The 23,129-nt window shown below is 42.1% G+C and overlaps 1 protein-coding gene across 5 annotated transcripts in view; it reads right to left on the bottom strand.

The window, feature by feature from the left end:
* Positions 1–23,129, bottom strand: part of LOC110494405 (phosphatidylinositol glycan anchor biosynthesis, class Q) — a 33,249-nt gene that overhangs the window by 4,376 nt on the left and 5,744 nt on the right. For 4 of the 5 annotated variants that reach the window (XM_036939377.1, XM_036939374.1, XM_036939376.1 and 1 more), the window contains exons 5-10: positions 18,728–18,939; positions 12,782–12,913; positions 12,441–12,561; positions 2,336–2,462; positions 1,994–2,147; positions 9–120 (exon numbers count right to left, since the gene is read on the bottom strand). In XM_036939377.1, the coding sequence (XP_036795272.1) occupies positions 9–120; positions 1,994–2,147; positions 2,336–2,462; positions 12,441–12,561; positions 12,782–12,913; positions 18,728–18,939 (858 nt within the window). The remainder of the gene's footprint in view (positions 1–8; positions 121–1,993; positions 2,148–2,335; positions 2,463–12,440; positions 12,562–12,781; positions 12,914–18,727; positions 18,940–23,129) is intronic. The other variant, XM_036939378.1, reaches the window with a different exon arrangement.

The raw sequence follows: 23,129 nt of genomic DNA, 5'->3' as shown, positions 1-23,129 counted from the left end.
GAGACTACCTGGTCCAGGTCATAAGAGCAGGAGTCTACTCTCTGTCTGAGGACATTCCATTTCTTCCCTCTGAACAGCCTCCACAGAGAGGACAGACCATATACTGTCATACAGTACAGCCTGGAGAGAGAGAGGAGTAGAGAGAGGAGGAGGGGAGGGGAGAGAGAGAGAGGAGGGGGAGAGAGAAGGGAGTAGAGAGAGAGAGAGGAGGGGAGAGAGAGAGAGGAGGTAGGAGAGGGGAGAGAGAGAGGAGTAGAGAGAGGAGGATGGGAGGGGAGAGAGAGAGGGGAGGGGAGAGAGTGGCGGTAGGGGAGAGAGAGGCGGTAGGGGAGAGAGAGAGAGAGAGAGGGAGAGGGAGAGAGAGGAGGTAGGAGAGGGAGGAGGGAAATGAGAGATGGTGAGAGGAAAGGGAGGTAGGGGGAAGAGGGGAGAGAGAGGGAAAGGAGCAGGAGGGGGAAGAGAGTGGAGGGGGAGACGAAAGGGAAAGGAGGAGGAGGGGGAAGAGCAGGGCGGAGAGGGGGAGGGGATAGAGAAAGAAGGATGGAGAGATGAGGGAGAGAGGGAGGATGGAGGGTGAGAGAAGGAAGATATTTTTAGCCTTCATACACATTTAATAAGTCTGTAAATGACATGCTGAGAGCTCCTCACACATCAATTAGTAAAGGGGAAAGAGGTAACACGTCACCATGATGTTCACAGGGCTGAGAGGTACAAGAGCCTTCACAATGTATTCAGACCCCTTGACTTTTTCCACATGTTGTTACATTACAGCCTTAAAAACACCCCCCCCCCCCCTCAATCTACACACAATATCCCATAATTATTTTAAAAATGTAAACATTTTCAGGGGGAGGACCCCCAGACCCCCCTGCCAGATGGGGCACCCCAACTTAATACAAAGTCAGGAGCCCATGAATAGACCAACAGTGTGACTGATGATTGGAGCAGGTGTTAAACATGGGCTCTGCTTCACAGAAAACAGCAGTTGATTTACTCCATTGCCAACACTTTAAATCACATCAGAAGACCAATATCCTTAAGTATCATGACATCAGCTTTTATAACCTTCAATCTGTTTGTTTTTTAAAATCATATTTTGGACCAGAATAAGGCTCTACTACTTATTGTTCCTGCAGTGAGGGACTCAACATCTTCATCGAATGTTTTCATAATTTACCTGAAGAGAATCGCTAAAAATCAGTAGTAGCCTACCAGTATGCACATTAGAGAGTAAATGAACAGCTCTCTGACGATGCAATTCGGTTTCGTTCACCTAAAATATCCGCTTGTTCGCAAACCACCCCCATCACTAGGTTACACTGACGAGTCACCTTAGCGGCAGTGGGTCGTGTTTACATCGCGACGTGTTGCATTACGTCGTACGTCATCATCACGGCGTTTTTGCTGCGCTACTGAACAGACAAGTCAAATGTAGTGTTTATAACGCAAGCTTGAGGAGAGCCTATCTCGTCAGGGATCGTATTTATTTTGGAAGAATATGACATGTTAATAAAAATAAATAAATAAAAAAACAGGATAAATATCAGTTTCAGCTGATAATAAACATGTTCTTCAACGAACTGGCTGGATTGAAGAGGACGCAAAAGTTTGAAAAAAGTCTTTCAACCGAACCTTCAACCGCAAGGGGGCGTTGCGTTTCCACGTCCCGATTGAAATTCATGACATCCGGCGCAACGTAAGGCTTTAGGAAGAAGAAGAAGAAGATGAAAAGATGTGGTCATTCTTACTCTCATGGCGTGTTAACCTGCCTAATTACACTGAAGACTCAATGTCTGTATCCCAAATGGGACCCTATCCTCTCCGTAGTGCACATCTTCTGACTAGAGCTCATAGGGTATTCCCTTTATAGTGCACTAAGGTCAAACGTGGTGCACTTTTGGGAGGCACCGTGACTGTGCCAGTCTCTTCTCACCTGGCTCCATAGACGTAGAAACAGTAGATATAGCAGGGTTAGTGACCGGTCTCTTCTCACCTGGCTCCATAGACGTAGAAACAGTAGATGTGGAAGGTGAGCAGGGCGGTGATGTCAGAGAGCAGGGAGAGGGCAAAGGTCAAGCCCAGGCAGGCAGACAGACCCACGTACCACAGAATCATCTCAACGAACGGAGACATCAGGTGAATGTAGCCTACAGAGAGAGGAGGAGGAGGGCCATGGGTGTGTGTCTGTGCAGGAGGGCCATGGGTGTTTGTGTCTGTGCATGAGGGCCATGGGTGTGTGTGTCTGTGGAGGAGGGCCATGGGTGTGTGTGTCTGTGGAGGAGGGGCATGGGTGTGTGTGTGTGTGTGTGTGTGTGTGTGTGTGTGTGAGACTCACTGATCCACAGGTGTATATGGTAGAGGAAGAATCGTCCTAACACCTGGTCTAGAGCCCGGTTCATCTTCAGACCAGCTGGAGCTCCCATCAGCCACTGCAACAGCTCCTCCAGCTCTTTAGCTACATACTAACAACAAAACACACAACAATACATAGCTTAGCTACATACTAACAACAAAACACACAACAATACATAGCTTAGCTACATGCTAACAACAAAACACACAACAATACATAGCTTAGCTACATGCTAACAACAAAACACAATACATAGCTTAGCTACATACTAACAACAATACATAGCTTAGCTACATGCTAACAACAAAACATACAACAATACATAGCTTAGCTACATGCTAACAACAAAACACAATACATAGCTTAGCTACATGCTAACAACAAAACATACAACAATACATAGCTTAGCTACATGCTAACAACAAAACACAATACATAGCTTAGCTACATGCTAACAACAAAACACACAGCAATACATAGCTTAGCTACATGCTAACAACAAAACACACAGCAATACATAGCTTAGCTACATGCTAACAACAAAACACACAGCAATACATAGCTTAGCTACATGCTAACAACAAAACATACAACAATACATAGCTTAGCTACATGCTTACAAATCACAGAACAACATTTTGTCTCACCTTATAATATCTACACTATGGGCTGTATTTATAAAGTGTCTCAGAGAGCTGATCTAGGATCAGTATAGCATTTTAGATCATAATGAATCAGATTACATGGACAGGAGGGACCTGATCCTAGATCATAATGAACACGATTATAATGGACAGGAGGACCTGATCCTAGATCATAATGGACAGGAGGGACCTGATCCTAGATCATAATGAACATGATTATAATGGACAGGAGGACCTGATCCTAGATCATAATGAATATGATTACATAGACAGGAGGAGCTGATCCTAGATCACAATGATTATGATTATAATGGACAGGAGGGACCTGATCCTAGATCATAATGGACAGGAGGGCCTGATCCTAGATCATAATGAATCAGATTACATGGACAGGAGGACCTGATCCTAGATCATAATGAACATGATTATAATGGACAGGAGGACCTGATCCTAGATTATAATGAATCAGATTACATGGACAGGAGGACCTGATCCTAGATCATAATGGACAGGAGGGACCTGATCCTAGATCATAATGAATATGATTATAATGGAGAGGAGGACCTGATCCTAGATCATAATGAACATGATTATAATGGACAGGAGGGACCTGATCCTAGATCATAATGGACAGGAGGGCCTGATCCTAGATCATAATGAATCAGATTACATGGACAGGAGGACCTGATCCTAGATCATAATGGACAGGAGGGACCTGATCCTAGATCATAATGAATATGATTATAATGGAGAGGAGGACCTGATCCTAGATCATAATGAACATGATTATAATGGACAGGAGGGACCTGATCCTAGATCATAATGAACATGATTCTAATGGACAGGAGGACCTGATCCTAGATCATAATGGACAGGAGGAACCTGATCCTAGATCATAATGAATATGATTATAATGGACAGGAGGACCTGATCCTAGATCATAATGGACAGGAGGACCTGATCCTAGATCATAATGAACATGATTATAATGGACAGGAGGGACCTGATCCTAGATCATAATGAATATGATTATAATGGACAGGAGGGCCTGATCCTAGATCATAATGGACAGGAGGACCTGATCCTAGATCATAATGGACAGGAGGACCTGATCCTAGGTCATAATGAACATGATTATAATGGACAGGAGGGCCTGATCCTAGATCATAATGGACAGGAGGACCTGATCCTAGATCATAATGAACATGATTATAATGGACAGGAGGGCCTGATCCTAGATCATAATGAACATGATTACATGGACAGGAGGAGCTGATCCTAGATCATAATGAATCAGATTACATGGACAGGAGGAGCTGATCCTAGATCACAATGAATCAGATTACATGGACAGGAGGAGCTGATCCTAGATCACAATGATTATGATTATAATGGACAGGAGGGACCTGATCCTAGATCATAATGGACAGGAGGACCTGATCCTAGATCATAATGAACATGATTATAATGGACAGGAGGGACCTGATCCTAGATCATAATGAACAGGAGGACCTGATCCTAGATCATAATGAATCAGATTACATGGACAGGAGGAGCTGATCCTAGATCACAATGATTATGATTATAATGGACAGGAGGGACCTGATCCTAGATCATAATGGACAGGAGGACCTGATCCTAGATCACAATGAACATGATTATAATGGACAGGAGGGACCTGATCCTAGATCATAATGAACATGATTATAATGGACAGGAGGGACCTGATCCTAGATCATAATGAACATGATTATAATGGACAGGAGGGACCTGATCCTAGATCATAATGAACATGATTATAATGGACAGGAGGGACCTGATCCTAGATCATAATGAATATGATTATAATGGACAGGAGGGCCTGATCCTAGATCATAATGAACATGATTATAATGGACAGGAGGGACCTGATCCTAGATCATAATGAACAGGAGGGACCTGATCCTAGATCATAATGAATATGATCATAATGGACAGGAGGGACCTGATCCTAGATCATAATGAACATGATTATAATGGACAGGAGGGACCTGATCCTAGATCATAATGAACATGATTATAATGGACAGGAGGGACCTGATCCTAGATCATAATGAACATGATTATAATGGACAGGAGGGACCTGATCCTAGATCATAATGAACAGGAGGACCTGATCCTAGATCATAATGAATCAGATTACATGGACAGGAGGAGCTGATCCTAGATCACAATGATTATGATTATAATGGACAGGAGGGACCTGATCCTAGATCATAATGGACAGGAGGACCTGATCCTAGATCATAATGAACATGATTATAATGGACAGGAGGGACCTGATCCTAGATCATAATGAACATGATTATAATGGACAGGAGGGACCTGATCCTAGATCACAATGAACATGATTATAATGGACAGGAGGGACCTGATCCTAGATCATAATGAACATGATTATAATGGACAGGAGGGACCTGATCCTAGATCATAATGAATATGATTATAATGGACAGGAGGGCCTGATCCTAGATCATAATGAACATGATTATAATGGACAGGAGGGACCTGATCCTAGATCATAATGAACAGGAGGGACCTGATCCTAGATCATAATGAATATGATCATAATGGACAGGAGGGACCTGATCCTAGATCATAATGAACAGGAGGGACCTGATCCTAGATCATAATGAATATGATTATAATGGACAGGAGGGCCTGATCCTAGATCATAATGAACATGATTATAATGGACAGGAGGGACCTGATCCTAGATCATAATGAACATGATTCTAATGGACAGGAGGACCTGATCCTAGATCATAATGGACAGGAGGGACCTGATCCTAGATCATAATGAATATGATTATAATGGACAGGAGGACCTGATCCTAGATCATAATGGACAGGAGGACCTGATCCTAGATCATAATGAACATGATTATAATGGACAGGAGGGACCTGATCCTAGATCATAATAAATATGATTATAATGGACAGGAGGGCCTGATCCTAGATCATAATGGACAGGAGGACCTGATCCTAGATCATAATGGACAGGAGGACCTGATCCTAGATCATAATGAACATGATTATAATGGACAGGAGGGCCTGATCCTAGATCATAATGGACAGGAGGACCTGATCCTAGATCATAATGAACATGATTATAATGGACAGGAGGGCCTGATCCTAGATCATAATGAACATGATTACATGGACAGGAGGAGCTGATCCTAGATCATAATGAATCAGATTACATGGACAGGAGGAGCTGATCCTAGATCACAATGAATCAGATTACATGGACAGGAGGAGCTGATCCTAGATCACAATGATTATGATTATAATGGACAGGAGGGACCTGATCCTAGATCATAATGGACAGGAGGACCTGATCCTAGATCATAATGAACATGATTATAATGGACAGGAGGGACCTGATCCTAGATCATAATGAACAGGAGGACCTGATCCTAGATCATAATGAATCAGATTACATGGACAGGAGGAGCTGATCCTAGATCACAATGATTATGATTATAATGGACAGGAGGGACCTGATCCTAGATCATAATGGACAGGAGGACCTGATCCTAGATCACAATGAACATGATTATAATGGACAGGAGGGACCTGATCCTAGATCATAATGAACATGATTATAATGGACAGGAGGGACCTGATCCTAGATCATAATGAACATGATTATAATGGACAGGAGGGACCTGATCCTAGATCATAATGAACATGATTATAATGGACAGGAGGGACCTGATCCTAGATCATAATGAATATGATTATAATGGACAGGAGGGCCTGATCCTAGATCATAATGAACATGATTATAATGGACAGGAGGGACCTGATCCTAGATCATAATGAACAGGAGGGACCTGATCCTAGATCATAATGAATATGATCATAATGGACAGGAGGGACCTGATCCTAGATCATAATGAACATGATTATAATGGACAGGAGGGACCTGATCCTAGATCATAATGAACATGATTATAATGGACAGGAGGGACCTGATCCTAGATCATAATGAACATGATTATAATGGACAGGAGGGACCTGATCCTAGATCATAATGAACAGGAGGACCTGATCCTAGATCATAATGAATCAGATTACATGGACAGGAGGAGCTGATCCTAGATCACAATGATTATGATTATAATGGACAGGAGGGACCTGATCCTAGATCATAATGGACAGGAGGACCTGATCCTAGATCATAATGAACATGATTATAATGGACAGGAGGGACCTGATCCTAGATCATAATGAACATGATTATAATGGACAGGAGGGACCTGATCCTAGATCACAATGAACATGATTATAATGGACAGGAGGGACCTGATCCTAGATCATAATGAACATGATTATAATGGACAGGAGGGACCTGATCCTAGATCATAATGAATATGATTATAATGGACAGGAGGGCCTGATCCTAGATCATAATGAACATGATTATAATGGACAGGAGGGACCTGATCCTAGATCATAATGAACAGGAGGGACCTGATCCTAGATCATAATGAATATGATCATAATGGACAGGAGGGACCTGATCCTAGATCATAATGAACAGGAGGGACCTGATCCTAGATCATAATGAATATGATTATAATGGACAGGAGGGCCTGATCCTAGATCATAATGAACATGATTATAATGGACAGGAGGGACCTGATCCTAGATCATAATGAACATGATTATAATGGACAGGAGGGACCTGATCCTAGATCATAATGAATATGATTATAATGGAGAGGAGGACCTGATCCTAGATCATAATGGACAGGAGGACCTGATCCTAGATCATAATGGACAGGAGGGCCTGATCCTAGATCATAATGAACATGATTATAATGGACAGGAGGGACCTGATCCAAGATCATAATGAACATGATTATAATGGACAGGAGGACCTGATCCTAGATCATAATGAATCAGATTACATAGACAGGAGGAGCTGATCCTAGATCACAATGATTATGATTATAATGGACAGGAGGGACCTGATCCTAGATCATAATGAATCAGATTACATGGACAGGAGGACCTGATCCTAGATCATAATGAACATGATTATAATGGACAGGAGGACCTGATCCTAGATTATAATGAATCAGATTACATGGACAGGAGGACCTGATCCTAGATCATAATGGACAGGAGGGACCTGATCCTAGATCATAATGAATATGATTATAATGGAGAGGAGGACCTGATCCTAGATCATAATGAACATGATTATAATGGACAGGAGGGACCTGATCCTAGATCATAATGAATATGATTATAATGGACAGGAGGGACCTGATCCTAGATCATAATGAACAGGAGGACCTGATCCTAGATCATAATGAATCAGATTACATGGACAGGAGGACCTGATCCTAGATCATAATGGACAGGAGGGACCTGATCCTAGATTATAATGGACAGGAGGGACCTGATCCTAGATCATAATGGACAGGAGGGACCTGATCCTAGATTATAATGGACAGGAGGGACCTGATCCTAGATCATAATGAACATGATTATAATGGACAGGAGGGCCTGATCCTAGATCATAATGAATATGATTATAATGGACAGGAGGGACCTGATCCTAGATCATAATGAACAGGAGGACCTGATCCTAGATCATAATGGACAGGAGGGACCTGATCCTAGATCATAATGAATATGATTATAATGGACAGGAGGGACCTGATCCTAGATCATAATGAACAGGAGGACCTGATCCTAGATCATAATGAATCAGATTACATGGACAGGAGGACCTGATCCTAGATCATAATGGACAGGAGGGCCTGATCCTAGATCATAATGAATCAGATTACATGGACAGGAGGACCTGATCCTAGATCATAATGGACAGGAGGGACCTGATCCTAGATCATAATGAATATGATTATAATGGAGAGGAGGACCTGATCCTAGATCATAATGAACATGATTATAATGGACAGGAGGGACCTGATCCTAGATCATAATGGACAGGAGGACCTGATCCTAGATCATAATGAACATGATTATAATGGACAGGAGGGACCTGATCCTAGATCATAATGGAGAGGAGGGACCTGATCCTAGATCATAATGAATATGATTATAATGGAGAGGAGGACCTGATCCTAGATCATAATGGACAGGAGGACCTGATCCTAGATCATAATGGACAGGAGGACCTGATCCTAGATCATAATGAACATGATTATAATGGACAGGAGGGACCTGATCCTAGATCATAATGGACAGGAGGGCCTGATTCTAGATCATAATGGACAGGAGGGACCTGATCCTAGATCATAATGAACATGATTATAATGGACAGGAGGGACCTGATCCTAGATCATAATGGACAGGAGGGACCTGATCCTAGATCATAATGAATATGATTATAATGGACAGGAGGGACCTGATCCTAGATCATAATGGACAGGAGGACCTGATCCTAGATCATAATGGACAGGAGGGACCTGATCCTAGATCATAATGAATATGATTATAATGGAGAGGAGGACCTGATCCTAGATCATAATGAACATGATTATAATGGACAGGAGGGACCTGATCCTAGATCGTAATGAATCAGATTATAATGGACAGGAGGACCTGATCCTAGATCATAATGGACAGGAGGACCTGATCCTAGATCATAATGAATATGATTATAATGGACAGGAGGGACCTGATCCTAGATCATAATGAATCAGATTATAATGGACAGGAGGGACGTGATCCTAGATCATAATGGACAGGAGGGACCTGATCCTAGATCATAATGAATATGATTATAATGGAGAGGAGGACCTGATCCTAGATCATAATGAACATGATTATAATGGACAGGAGGGACCTGATCCTAGATCATAATGAACATGATTATAATGGACAGGAGGACCTGATCCTAGATCATAATGAACATGATTATAATGGACAGGAGGACCTGATCCTAGATCATAATGGACAGGAGGGACCTGATCCTAGATCATAATGGACAGGAGGGACCTGATCCTAGATCATAATGAATATGATTATAATGGACAGGAGGGACCTGATCCTAGATCATAATGAACAGGAGGACCTGATCCTAGATCATAATGAACATGATTATAATGGACAGGAAGGCCTGATCCTAGATCATAATGAACATGAGGACCTGATCCTAGATCATAATGAATATGATTATAATGGACAGGAGGGACCGGATCCTAGATCATAATGAATATGATCATAATGGACAGGAGGACCTGATCCTAGATCATAATGGACAGGAGGACCTGATCCTAGATCATAATGGACAGGAGGACCTGATCCTAGATCATAATGAACATGATTATAATGGACAGGAGGGACCTGATCCTAGATCATAATGAATATGATCATAATGGACAGGAGGACCTGATCCTAGATCATAATGGACAGGAGGGCCTGATCCTAGATCATAATGATTATGATCATAATGGACAGGAGGACCTGATCCTAGATCATAATGAACATGATTATAATGGACAGGAGGGACCTGATCCTAGATCATAATGAATATGATTATAATGGACAGGAGGACCTGATCCTAGATCATAATGGACAGGAGGACCTGATCCTAGATCATAATGGACAGGAGGACCTGATCCTAGATCATAATGGACAGGAGGGCCTGATCCTAGATCATAATGAATATGATTATAATGGACAGGAGGGCCTGATCCTAGATCATAATGGACAGGAGGGCCTGATCCTAGATCATAATGAATATGATTATAATGGACAGGAGGGCCTGATCCTAGATCATAATGAATATGATTATAATGGAGAGGAGGACCTGATCCTAGATCATAATGAACATGATTATAATGGACAGGAGGACCTGATCCTAGATCATAATGAACATGATTATAATGGACAGGAGGGACCTGATCCTAGATCATAATGAATATGATTATAATGGACAGGAGGACCTGATCCTAGATCATAATGGACAGGAGGGACCTGATCCTAGATAATAATGGACAGGAGGGACCTGATCCTAGATCATAATGAATATGATTATAATGGAGAGGAGGACCTGATCCTAGATCATAATGAACATGATTATAATGGACAGGAGGACCTGATCCTAGATCATAATGAACAGGAGGACCTGATCCTAGATCATAATGAACATGATTATAATGGACAGGAGGACCTGATCCTAGATCATAATGAACATGATTATAATGGACAGGAGGACCTGATCCTAGATCATAATGAACAGGAGGACCTGATCCTAGATCATAATGAACATGATTATAATGGACAGGAGGACCTGATCCTAGATCATAATGAACAGGAGGGCCTGATCCTAGATCATAATGGACAGGAGGACCTGATCCTAGATCATAATGGACAGGAGGACCTGATCCTAGATCATAATGGACAGGAGGACCTGATCCTAGATCATAATGGACAGGAGGACCTGATCCTAGATCATAATGAACAGGAGGACCTGATCCTAGATCATAATGAACATGATTCTAATGGACAGGAGGGACGTGGGGCCGTACGTATCAGCTCCCCTCGGTCCATGTTATCTTATTCCTTGTGATCTAAAAGGCTAAACTGATCCTAGATCAGCACACATACTCAGAGATAAAGATTGTTTAGGGGGATATCGAGGGAGATATTGAGGGTGATATTGAGGGGGATATTGGGTTGGATATTGAGGGGGTTATTCTAGGGGGATATTCTAGGGGGATATTGGGTTGGATATTGAGGGGGGTTATTCTAGGGGGATATTCTAGGGGGATATTGGGTTGGATATTGAGGGGGTTATTCTAGGGGGATATTGGGTTGGATATTGAGGGGGTTATTGAGGGGGTTATTCTAGGGGGATATTGAGTTGGATATTGAGGGGGTTATTGAGGGGGATATTGAGGGGGATATTCTAGGGGGATATTGGGTTGGATATTGAGGGGGATATTCTAGGGGGATATTCTAGGGGGATATTGAGGGGGATATTCTAGGGGGCTATTCTAGGGGGATATTGGGTTGGATATTGAGGGGGATATTCTAGGGGGATATTGGGTTGGATATTAAGGGGGATATTCTAGGGGGATATGCTAGGGGGATATTGGGGGGGATATTCTAGGGGGATATTGGGTTGGATATTGAGGGGGATATTTTGTAGGGTAAAAACGACCCTGAACCTCTTTATAATGTGGCAACGAGATTTCATTTGAAGCTTATCTTCAATAGTGTGAGTTTTACGGAGGTGATTATGTAACTAGAATTTAGTCAACTGAACGATACATAAATAGTCACTTCTCGATACTGAACATTGTTGAAGACATTTTTTTTTAAAGAAAATCTCTCTGACAGATTATAAATGAGGTTTAAAGATAATTGTTGTACATTGCTTTTGCACTGGGGAAATGTTGTCCATGATATCTTACATCAGCAGCAGGTACCAGTGTGTTGGCCAGTTTGCCTATACGGTTCTCTCTATACATCCACGACACCAGCAGCAGGCCCAGAGACACATCCACAAAGAACGACACAAAGATATTGGCTTTCCTGTGTGGAGAGAAAGAGAGAGAGTCACTACTTTTGACCCGAGGTCAATAGGGCTCTGGTCAAATGCACTGCACTATACAGGGAATAGTGTGCGAATTTGAGACGCAATGGGGTGAGTTAGATACCATCTTGAAGCCAGTCTGCCACATGGCTGTGTGTGTGTGTGTGTGTGTGTGTGTGTGTGTGTGGGTGTGTGTGTGTGTGTGTGTGTGGTCTCTACCTCATGAAGTGGTTGTGTGCGGTGGCTCTGGTAGGAGAGCAGACTGTCTGAAGGTGTTCTGTTCTGTAGCTCAGCTGAACACACGTAGACAACTTACTGGAGATGAACCTCATTGGGCGCATATTCAATATCCTGGGGAGACAGACAGACAGACACATTCAATATCCTGGGGAGACAGACAGACACATTCAATATCCTGGGGAGACAGACAGAAACATTCAATATCCTGGGGAGACAGACAGACACATTCAATATCCTGGGGAGACAGACAGACACATTCAATATCCTGGGGAGACAGACAGACAGACACATTCAATATCCTGGGGAGACAGACAGACACATTCAATATCCTGGGGAGACAGACACATTCAATATCCTGGGGAGACAGACAGACAGACACATTCAATATCCTGGGGAGACAGACAGACACATTCAATATCCTGGGGAGACAGACAGACACATTCAATATCCTGGGGAGACAGACAGACAGACACATTCAATATCCTGGGGAGACAGACAGACAGACACATTCAATATCCTGGGGAGACAGACAGACAGACACATTCAATATCCTGGGGAGACAGACAGACAGACACATTCAATATCCTGGGGAGACAGACAGACAGACACATTCAATATCCTGGGGAGACAGACAGACAGACACATTCAATATCCTGGGGAGACAGACAGACAGACACATTCAATATCCTGGGGAGACAGCCAGACAGACAGACAGACATTCAATATCCTGGGGAGACAGCCAGACAGACACATTCAATATCCTGGGGAGACAGCCAGACAGACAGACACATTCAATATCCTGGGGAGACAGACAGACAGACACATTCAATATACTGGGGAGACAGACAGACAGACACATTCAATATCCTGGGAGACAGACAGACAGACACATTCAATATCCTGGGGAGACAGCCAGACAGACAGACAGACATTCAATATCCTGGGGAGACAGACAGACAGACACATTCAATATCCTGGGGAGACAGACAGACACATTCAATATCCTGGGGAGACAGACAGACAGACACATTCAATATCCTGGGGAGACAGCCAGACAGACAGACAGACATTCAATATCCTGGGGAGACAGACAGACACATTCAATATCCTGGGGAGACAGACAGACAGACACATTCAATATCCTGGGGAGACAGACAGACAGACACATTCAATATCCTGGGGAGACAGACAGACAGACACATTCAATATCCTGGGGAGACAGCCAGACACATTCAATATCCTGGGGAGACAGACAGACACATTCAATATCCTGGGGAGACAGACAGACAGACATTCAATATCCTGGGGAGACAGACAGACAGACACATTCAATATCCTGGGGAGGGAGGGAGGCAGACGAACTGGGTCAGTGTCTCTTGGCACATAAAGAGTTCCAACTGACGAACGTACAGGATCCAGTGTTAGTATCCAGGTGGTTAGCAGACAGACAGGTACTGACACACCCCTTACCTGCTACTACAGAGGCTGGTCCACAGTGTTAGTATCTAGGTGGTTAGCAGACAGACAGGTACTGACACACCCCTTACCTGCTACTACAGAGGCTGGTCCACAGTGTTAGTATCTAGGTGGTTAGCAGACAGACAGGTACTGACACACACCTTACCTGCTACTACAGAGGCTGGTCCACAGTGTTAGTATCGAGGTGGTTAGCAGACAGACAGGTACTGACACACACCTTACCTGCTACTACAGAGGCTGGTCCACAGTGTTAGTATCCAGGTGGTTAGCAGACAGACAGGTACTGACACACACCCCTTACCTGCTACTACAGAGGCTGGTCCACAGTGTTAGTATCCAGGTGGTTAGCAGACAGACAGGTACTGACACACACCCCTTACCTGCTACTACAGAGGCTGGTCAACAGTGTTAGTATCCAGGTGGTTAGCAGACAGACAGGTACTGACACACACCCCTTACCTGCTACTACAGAGGCTGGTCCACAGTGTTAGTATCCAGGTGGTTAGCAGACAGACAGGTACTGACACACACCCCTTACCTGCTACTACAGAGGCTGGTCCACAGTGTTAGTATCGAGGTGGTTAGCAGACAGACAGGTACTGACACACCCCTTACCTGCTACTACAGAGGCTGGTCCACAGTGTTAGTATCGAGGTGGTTAGCAGACAGACAGGTACTGACACACCCCTTACCTGCTACTACAGAGGCTGGTCCACAGTGTTAGTATCGAGGTGGTTAGCAGACAGACAGGTACTGACACACACCTTACCTGCTACTACAGAGGCTGGTCCACAGTGTTAGTATCCAGGTGGTTAGCAGACAGACAGGTACTGACACACACCCCTTACCTGCTACTACAGAGGCTGGTCCACAGTGTTAGTATCCAGGTGGTTAGCAGACAGACAGGTACTGACACACACCCCTTACCTGCTACTACAGAGGCTGGTCAACAGTGTTAGTATCCAGGTGGTTAGCAGACAGACAGGTACTGACACACACCCCTTACCTGCTACTACAGAGGCTGGTCCACAGTGTTAGTATCGAGGTGGTTAGCAGACAGACAGGTACTGACACACCCCTTACCTGCTACTACAGAGGCTGGTCCACAGTGTTAGTATCGAGGTGGTTAGCAGACAGACAGGTACTGACACACCCCTTACCTGCTACTACAGAGGCTGGTCCACAGTGTTAGTATCCAGGTGGTTAGCAGACAGACAGGTACTGACACACACCTTACCTGCTACTACAGAGGCTGGTCCACAGTGTTAGTATCCAGGTGGTTAGCAGACAGACAGGTACTGACACACACCCCTTACCTGCTACTACAGAGGCTGGTCCACAGTGTTAGTATCCAGGTGGTTAGCAGACAGACAGGTACTGACACACACCCCTTACCTGCTACTACAGAGGCTGGTCAACAGTGTTAGTATCCAGGTGGTTAGCAGACAGACAGGTACTGACACACACCCCTTACCTGCTACTACAGAGGCTGGTCCACAGTGTTAGTATCCAGGTGGTTAGCAGACAGACAGGTACTGACACACACCCCTTACCTGCTACTACAGAGGCTGGTCCACAGTGTTAGTATCGAGGTGGTTAGCAGACAGACAGGTACTGACACACACCTTACCTGCTACTACAGAGGCTGGTCCACAGTGTTAGTATCCAGGTGGTTAGCAGACAGACAGGTACTGACACACACCCCTTACCTGCTACTACAGAGGCTGGTCCACAGTGTTAGTATCCAGGTGGTTAGCAGACAGACAGGTACTGACACACACCCCTTACCTGCTACTACAGAGGCTGGTCCACAGTGTTAGTATCGAGGTGGTTAGCAGACAGACAGGTACTGACACACACCTTACCTGCTACTACAGAGGCTGGTCCACAGTGTTAGTATCCAGGTGGTTAGCAGACAGACAGGTACTGACACACACCCCTTACCTGCTACTACAGAGGCTGGTCCACAGTGTTAGTATCCAGGTGGTTAGCAGACAGACAGGTACTGACACACACCCCTTACCTGCTACTACAGAGGCTGGTCCACAGTGTTAGTATCCAGGTGGTTAGCAGACAGACAGGTACTGACACACACCCCTTACCTGCTACTACAGAGGCTGGTCAACAGTGTTAGTATCCAGGTGGTTAGCAGACAGACAGGTACTGACACACACCCCTTACCTGCTACTACAGAGGCTGGTCCACAGTGTTAGTATCCAGGTGGTTAGCAGACAGACAGGTACTGACACACACCCCTTACCTGCTACTACAGAGGCTGGTCCACAGTGTTAGTATCGAGGTGGTTAGCAGACAGACAGGTACTGACACACACCTTACCTGCTACTACAGAGGCTGGTCCACAGTGTTAGTATCTAGGTGGTTAGCAGACAGACAGGTACTGACACACCCCTTACCTGCTACTACAGAGGCTGGTCCACAGTGTTAGTATCCAGGTGGTTAGCAGACAGACAGGTACTGACACACCCCTTACCTGCTACTACAGAGGCTGGTCCACAGTGTTAGTATCGAGGTGGTTAGCAGACAGACAGGTACTGACACACCCCTTACCTGCTACTACAGAGGCTGGTCCACAGTGTTAGTATCCAGGTGGTTAGCAGACAGACAGGTACTGACACACCCCTTACCTGCTACTACAGAGGCTGGTCCACAGTGTTAGTATCGAGGTGGTTAGCAGACAGACAGGTACTGACACACACCCCTTACCTGCTACTACAGAGGCTGGTCCACAGTGTTAGTATCCAGGTGGTTAGCAGACAGACAGGTACTGACACACACCCCTTACCTGCTACTACAGAGGCTGGTCCACAGTGTTAGTATCCAGGTGGTTAGCAGACAGACAGGTACTGACACACACCCCTTACCTGCTACTACAGAGGCTGGTCCACAGTGTTAGTATCTAGGTGGTTAGCAGACAGACAGGTACTGACACACCCCTTACCTGCTACTACAGAGGCTGGTCCACAGTGTTAGTATCCAGGTGGTTAGCAGACAGACAGGTACTGACACACACCCCTTACCTGCTACTACAGAGGCTGGTCCACAGTGTTAGTATCGAGGTGGTTAGCAGACAGACAGGTACTGACACACCCCTTACCTGCTACTACAGAGGCTGGTCCACAGTGTTAGTATCGAGGTGGTTAGCAGACAGACAGGTACTGACACACCCCTTACCTGCTACTACAGAGGCTGGTCCACAGTGTTAGTATCCAGGTGGTTAGCAGACAGACAGGTACTGACACACACCTTACCTGCTACTACAGAGGCTGGTCCACAGTGTTAGTATCCAGGTGGTTAGCAGACAGACAGGTACTGACACACACCCCTTACCTGCTACTACAGAGGCTGGTCCACAGTGTTAGTATCCAGGTGGTTAGCAGACAGACAGGTACTGACACACACCCCTTACCTGCTACTACAGAGGCTGGTCAACAGTGTTAGTATCCAGGTGGTTAGCAGACAGACAGGTACTGACACACACCCCTTACCTGCTACTACAGAGGCTGGTCCACAGTGTTAGTATCCAGGTGGTTAGCAGACAGACAGGTACTGACACACACCCCTTACCTGCTACTACAGAGGCTGGTCCACAGTGCTAGTATCGAGGTGGTTAGCAGACAGACAGGTACTGACACACACCTTACCTGCTACTACAGAGGCTGGTCCACAGTGTTAGTATCCAGGTGGTTAGCAGACAGACAGGTACTGACACACACCCCTTACCTGCTACTACAGAGGCTGGTCCACAGTGTTAGTATCCAGGTGGTTAGCAGACAGACAGGTACTGACACACACCCCTTACCTGCTACTACAGAGGCTGGTCCACAGTGTTAGTATCTAGGTGGTTAGCAGACAGACAGGTACTGACACACACCCCTTACCTGCTACTACAGAGGCTGGTCCACAGTGTTAGTATCCAGGTGGTTAGCAGACAGACAGGTACTGACACACACCCCTTACCTGCTACTACAGAGGCTGGTCCACAGTGTTAGTATCCAGGTGGTTAGCAGACAGACAGGTACTGACACACACCCCTTACCTGCTACTACAGAGGCTGGTCCACAGTGTTAGTATCTAGGTGGTTAGCAGACAGACAGGTACTGACACACCCCTTACCTGCTACTACAGAGGCTGGTCCACAGTGTTAGTATCCAGGTGGTTAGCAGACAGACAGGTACTGACACACACCTTACCTGCTACTACAGAGGCTGGTCCACAGTGTTAGTATCCAGGTGGTTAGCAGACAGACAGGTACTGACACACCCCTTACCTGCTACTACAGAGGCTGGTCCACAGTGTTAGTATCCAGGTGGTTAGCAGACAGACAGGTACTGACACACACCCCTTACCTGCTACTACAGAGGCTGGTCCACAGTGTTAGTATCTAGGTGGTTAGCAGACAGACAGGTACTGACACACACCCCTTACCTGCTACTACAGAGGCTGGTCCACAGTGTTAGCATCCAGGTGGTTAGCAGACAGACCGGTGTCGAGGCCTGTTTCATCAGTTCTACTATAATGGAGCCCTCCCGTCCCTCTGATTGCCAGTGGGTCATCTTCACTGGACCGTCATCATACTTATCCAGGAAGAACAGCGGCTCACTCTGACACACTGTCCCAAACACCTGCAGCAGCAACAACAACAATTACAGACAACACATATGTATTACAACACATATGTATTACAACAACAACTACAGACAACACATATGTATTACAACAACAACAACAATTACAGACAACACTTGTATTACAACAACAACAATTACAGACAACACATATTGTATTACAACAACAACAACAACGACAGACAACACATATGTATTACAACAACAACAACAGACAACACATATTGTATTACAACAACAATTACAGACAACACATATTGTATTACAACAACAACAACGACGACAGACAACACATATGTATTACAACAACAATTACAGACAACACATATTGTATTACAACAACAACAACAACGACAGACAACACATATGTATTACAACAACAACTACAGACAACACATATTGTATTACAACAACTACAACAATTACAGACAACACATATGTATTACAACAACAACAATTACAGACAAAACATATATATTACAACAACAACAACTACAGACAACACATATTGTATTACAACAACAACAACTACAGACAACACATATATATTACAACAACAACAACTACAGACAACACATATTGTATTACAACAACAACAACAACTACAGACAACACATATTGTATTACAACAACAACTACAGACAACACATATATATTACAACAACAACTACAGACAACACATATATATTACAACAACAACAACTACAGACAAAACATATATATTACAACAACAACTACAGACAACACATATATATTACAACAACAACTACAGACAAAACATATATATTACAACAACAACAACTACAGACAAAACATATATATTACAACAACAACAACAATTACAGACAACACATATATATTACAACAACAACAACTACAGACAAAACATATATATTACAACAACAACAACTACAGACAACACATATATATTACAACAACAACTACAGACAACACATATATATTACAACAACAACAACAATTACAGACAACACATATATATTACAACAACAACAACTACAGACAAAACATATATATTACAACAACAACTACAGACAACACATATATATTACAACAACAACTACAGACAAAACATATATATTACAACAACAACAACTACAGACAAAACATATATATTACAACAACAACTACAGACAACACATATGTATTACAACAACAATTACAGACAACACATATATATTACAACAACAACAACTACAGACAACACATATATATTACAACAACAACTACAGACAAAACATATATATTACAACAACAACTACAGACAACACATATATATTACAACAACAACTACAGACAAAACATATATATTACAACAACAACAACTACAGACAACACATATATATTACAACAACAACTACAGACAACACATATATATTACAACAACAACTACAGACAACACATATATTACAACAACAACAACTACAGACAACACATATTGTATTACAACAACAACAACAACTACAGACAACACATATATATTACAACAACAACAACAACTACAGACAACACATATATTACAACAACAACTACAGACAACACATATATATTACAACAACAACAACTACAGACAAAACATATATATTACAACAACAACTACAGACAACACATATGTATTACAACAACAATTACAGACAACACATATATATTACAACAACAACAACTACAGACAACACATATGTATTACAACAACAACTACAGACAACACACATGTATTACAACAACAACAATTACAGACAACACATATATATTACAACAACAACTACAGACAACACATATATATTACAACAACAACTACAGACAACACATGTATTACAACAACAACAATTACAGACAACACATATATATTACAACAACAACTACAGACAACACATATTGTATTACAACAACAACAACAACTACAGACAAAACATATATATTACAACAACAACTACAGACAACACATATATATTACAACAACAACAATTACAGACAACACACATGTATTACAACAACAACAACAACAACATAACAATTACAGACAAAACATATGTATTACAACAACAACTACAGACAAAACATATGTATTACAACAACAACAACAACTACAGACAAAACATATGTATTACAACTACAACAACAATTACAGACAAAACATATGTATTACAACAACAACTACAGACAACACATATATATTACAACAACAACAACAATTACAGACAACACATATGTATTACAACAACAACAACAGACAACACATATTGTATTACAACAACAATTACAGACAACACATATTGTATTACAACAACAACAACAACGACAGACAACACATATGTATTACAACAACAACTACAGACAAAACATATGTATTACAACAACAACTACAGACAAAACATATATATTACAACAACAACAACAATTACAGACAACACATATGTATTACAACAACAACTACAGACAACACATATATATTACAACAACAACAACAATTACAGACAACACATATGTATTACAACAACAACTACAGACAACACATATATATTACAACAACAACAACAATTACAGACAACACATATGTATTACAACAACAACAACAATTAAAGACAACACATATGTATTACAACAACAATTACAGACAACACACATGTATTACAACAACAACAATTACAGACAACACATTGTATTACAACAACAACAATTACAGACAACACATATGTATTACAACAACAACAACAACGACAGACAACACATATGTATTACAACAACAATTACAGACAACACACATGTATTACAACAACAACAATTACAGACAACACATTGTATTACAACAACAACAATTACAGACAACACATATGTATTACAACAACAACAACAATTACAGACAACACATATTGTATGTATTACAACAACAACATAACAATTACAGACAACACATATTGTATTACAACAACAACAATTACAGACAACACATATGTATTACAACAACAACAACAATTACAGACAACACATATGTATTACAACAACAACAACAATTACAGACAACACATATGTATTACAACAACAACATAAGAGGTAAACAACACATATGTATTACAACAACAATTACAGACAACACATATGTATTACAACAACAACATAACAATTACAGACAACACATATGTATTACAACAACAACATAAGAGGTAAACAACACATATGTATTACAACAACAACAACGACAGACAACACATATGTATTACAACAACAATTACAGACAACACACATGTATTACAACAACAACAATTACAGACAACACATATTGTATTACAACAACAACAATTACAGACAACACACATGTATTACAACAACAACAACTACAGACAACACATATTGTATGTATTACAACAACATAACAATTACAGACAACACATATTGTATTACAACAACAACAATTACAGACAACACATATGTATTACAACAACAACAATTACAGACAACACATATGTATTACAACAACAACAACAATTACAGACAACACATATGTATTACAACAACAACATAAGAGGTAAACAACACATATGTATTACAACAACAACAACAATTACAGACAACACATATGTATTACAACAACAACAACAACGACAGACAACACATATGTATTACAACAACAATTACAGACAACACACATGTATTACAACAACAACAATTACAGACAACACATATTGTATTACAACAACAACAATTACAGACAACACACATGTATTACAACAACAACAACTACAGACAACACATATTGTATGTATTACAACAACAACATAACAATTACAGACAACACATATTGTATTACAACAACAACAATTACAGACAACACATATTGTATTACAACAACAACAATTACAGACAACACATATGTATTACAACAACAACAACAATTACAGACAACACATATGTATTACAACAACAACAACAATTACAGACAACACATATGTATTACAACAACAACATAAGAGGTAAACAACACATATGTATTACAACAACAACAACAATTACAGACAACACATATGTATTACAACAACAACAACAATTACAGACAACACATATGTATTACAACAACAACATAAGAGGTAAACAACACATATGTATTACAACAACAACAACAATTACAGACAACACATTTGTATTACAACAACAACATAACAATTACAGACAACACATATGTATTACAA

Source organism: Oncorhynchus mykiss, chromosome 12 (genome assembly GCF_013265735.2).
Source record: "Oncorhynchus mykiss isolate Arlee chromosome 12, USDA_OmykA_1.1, whole genome shotgun sequence".
NCBI lineage: Eukaryota > Metazoa > Chordata > Actinopteri > Salmoniformes > Salmonidae > Oncorhynchus > Oncorhynchus mykiss.
Note: the sequence above shows the minus strand (reverse complement) of the source record. Positions and strands in the feature narration are given on the sequence as shown.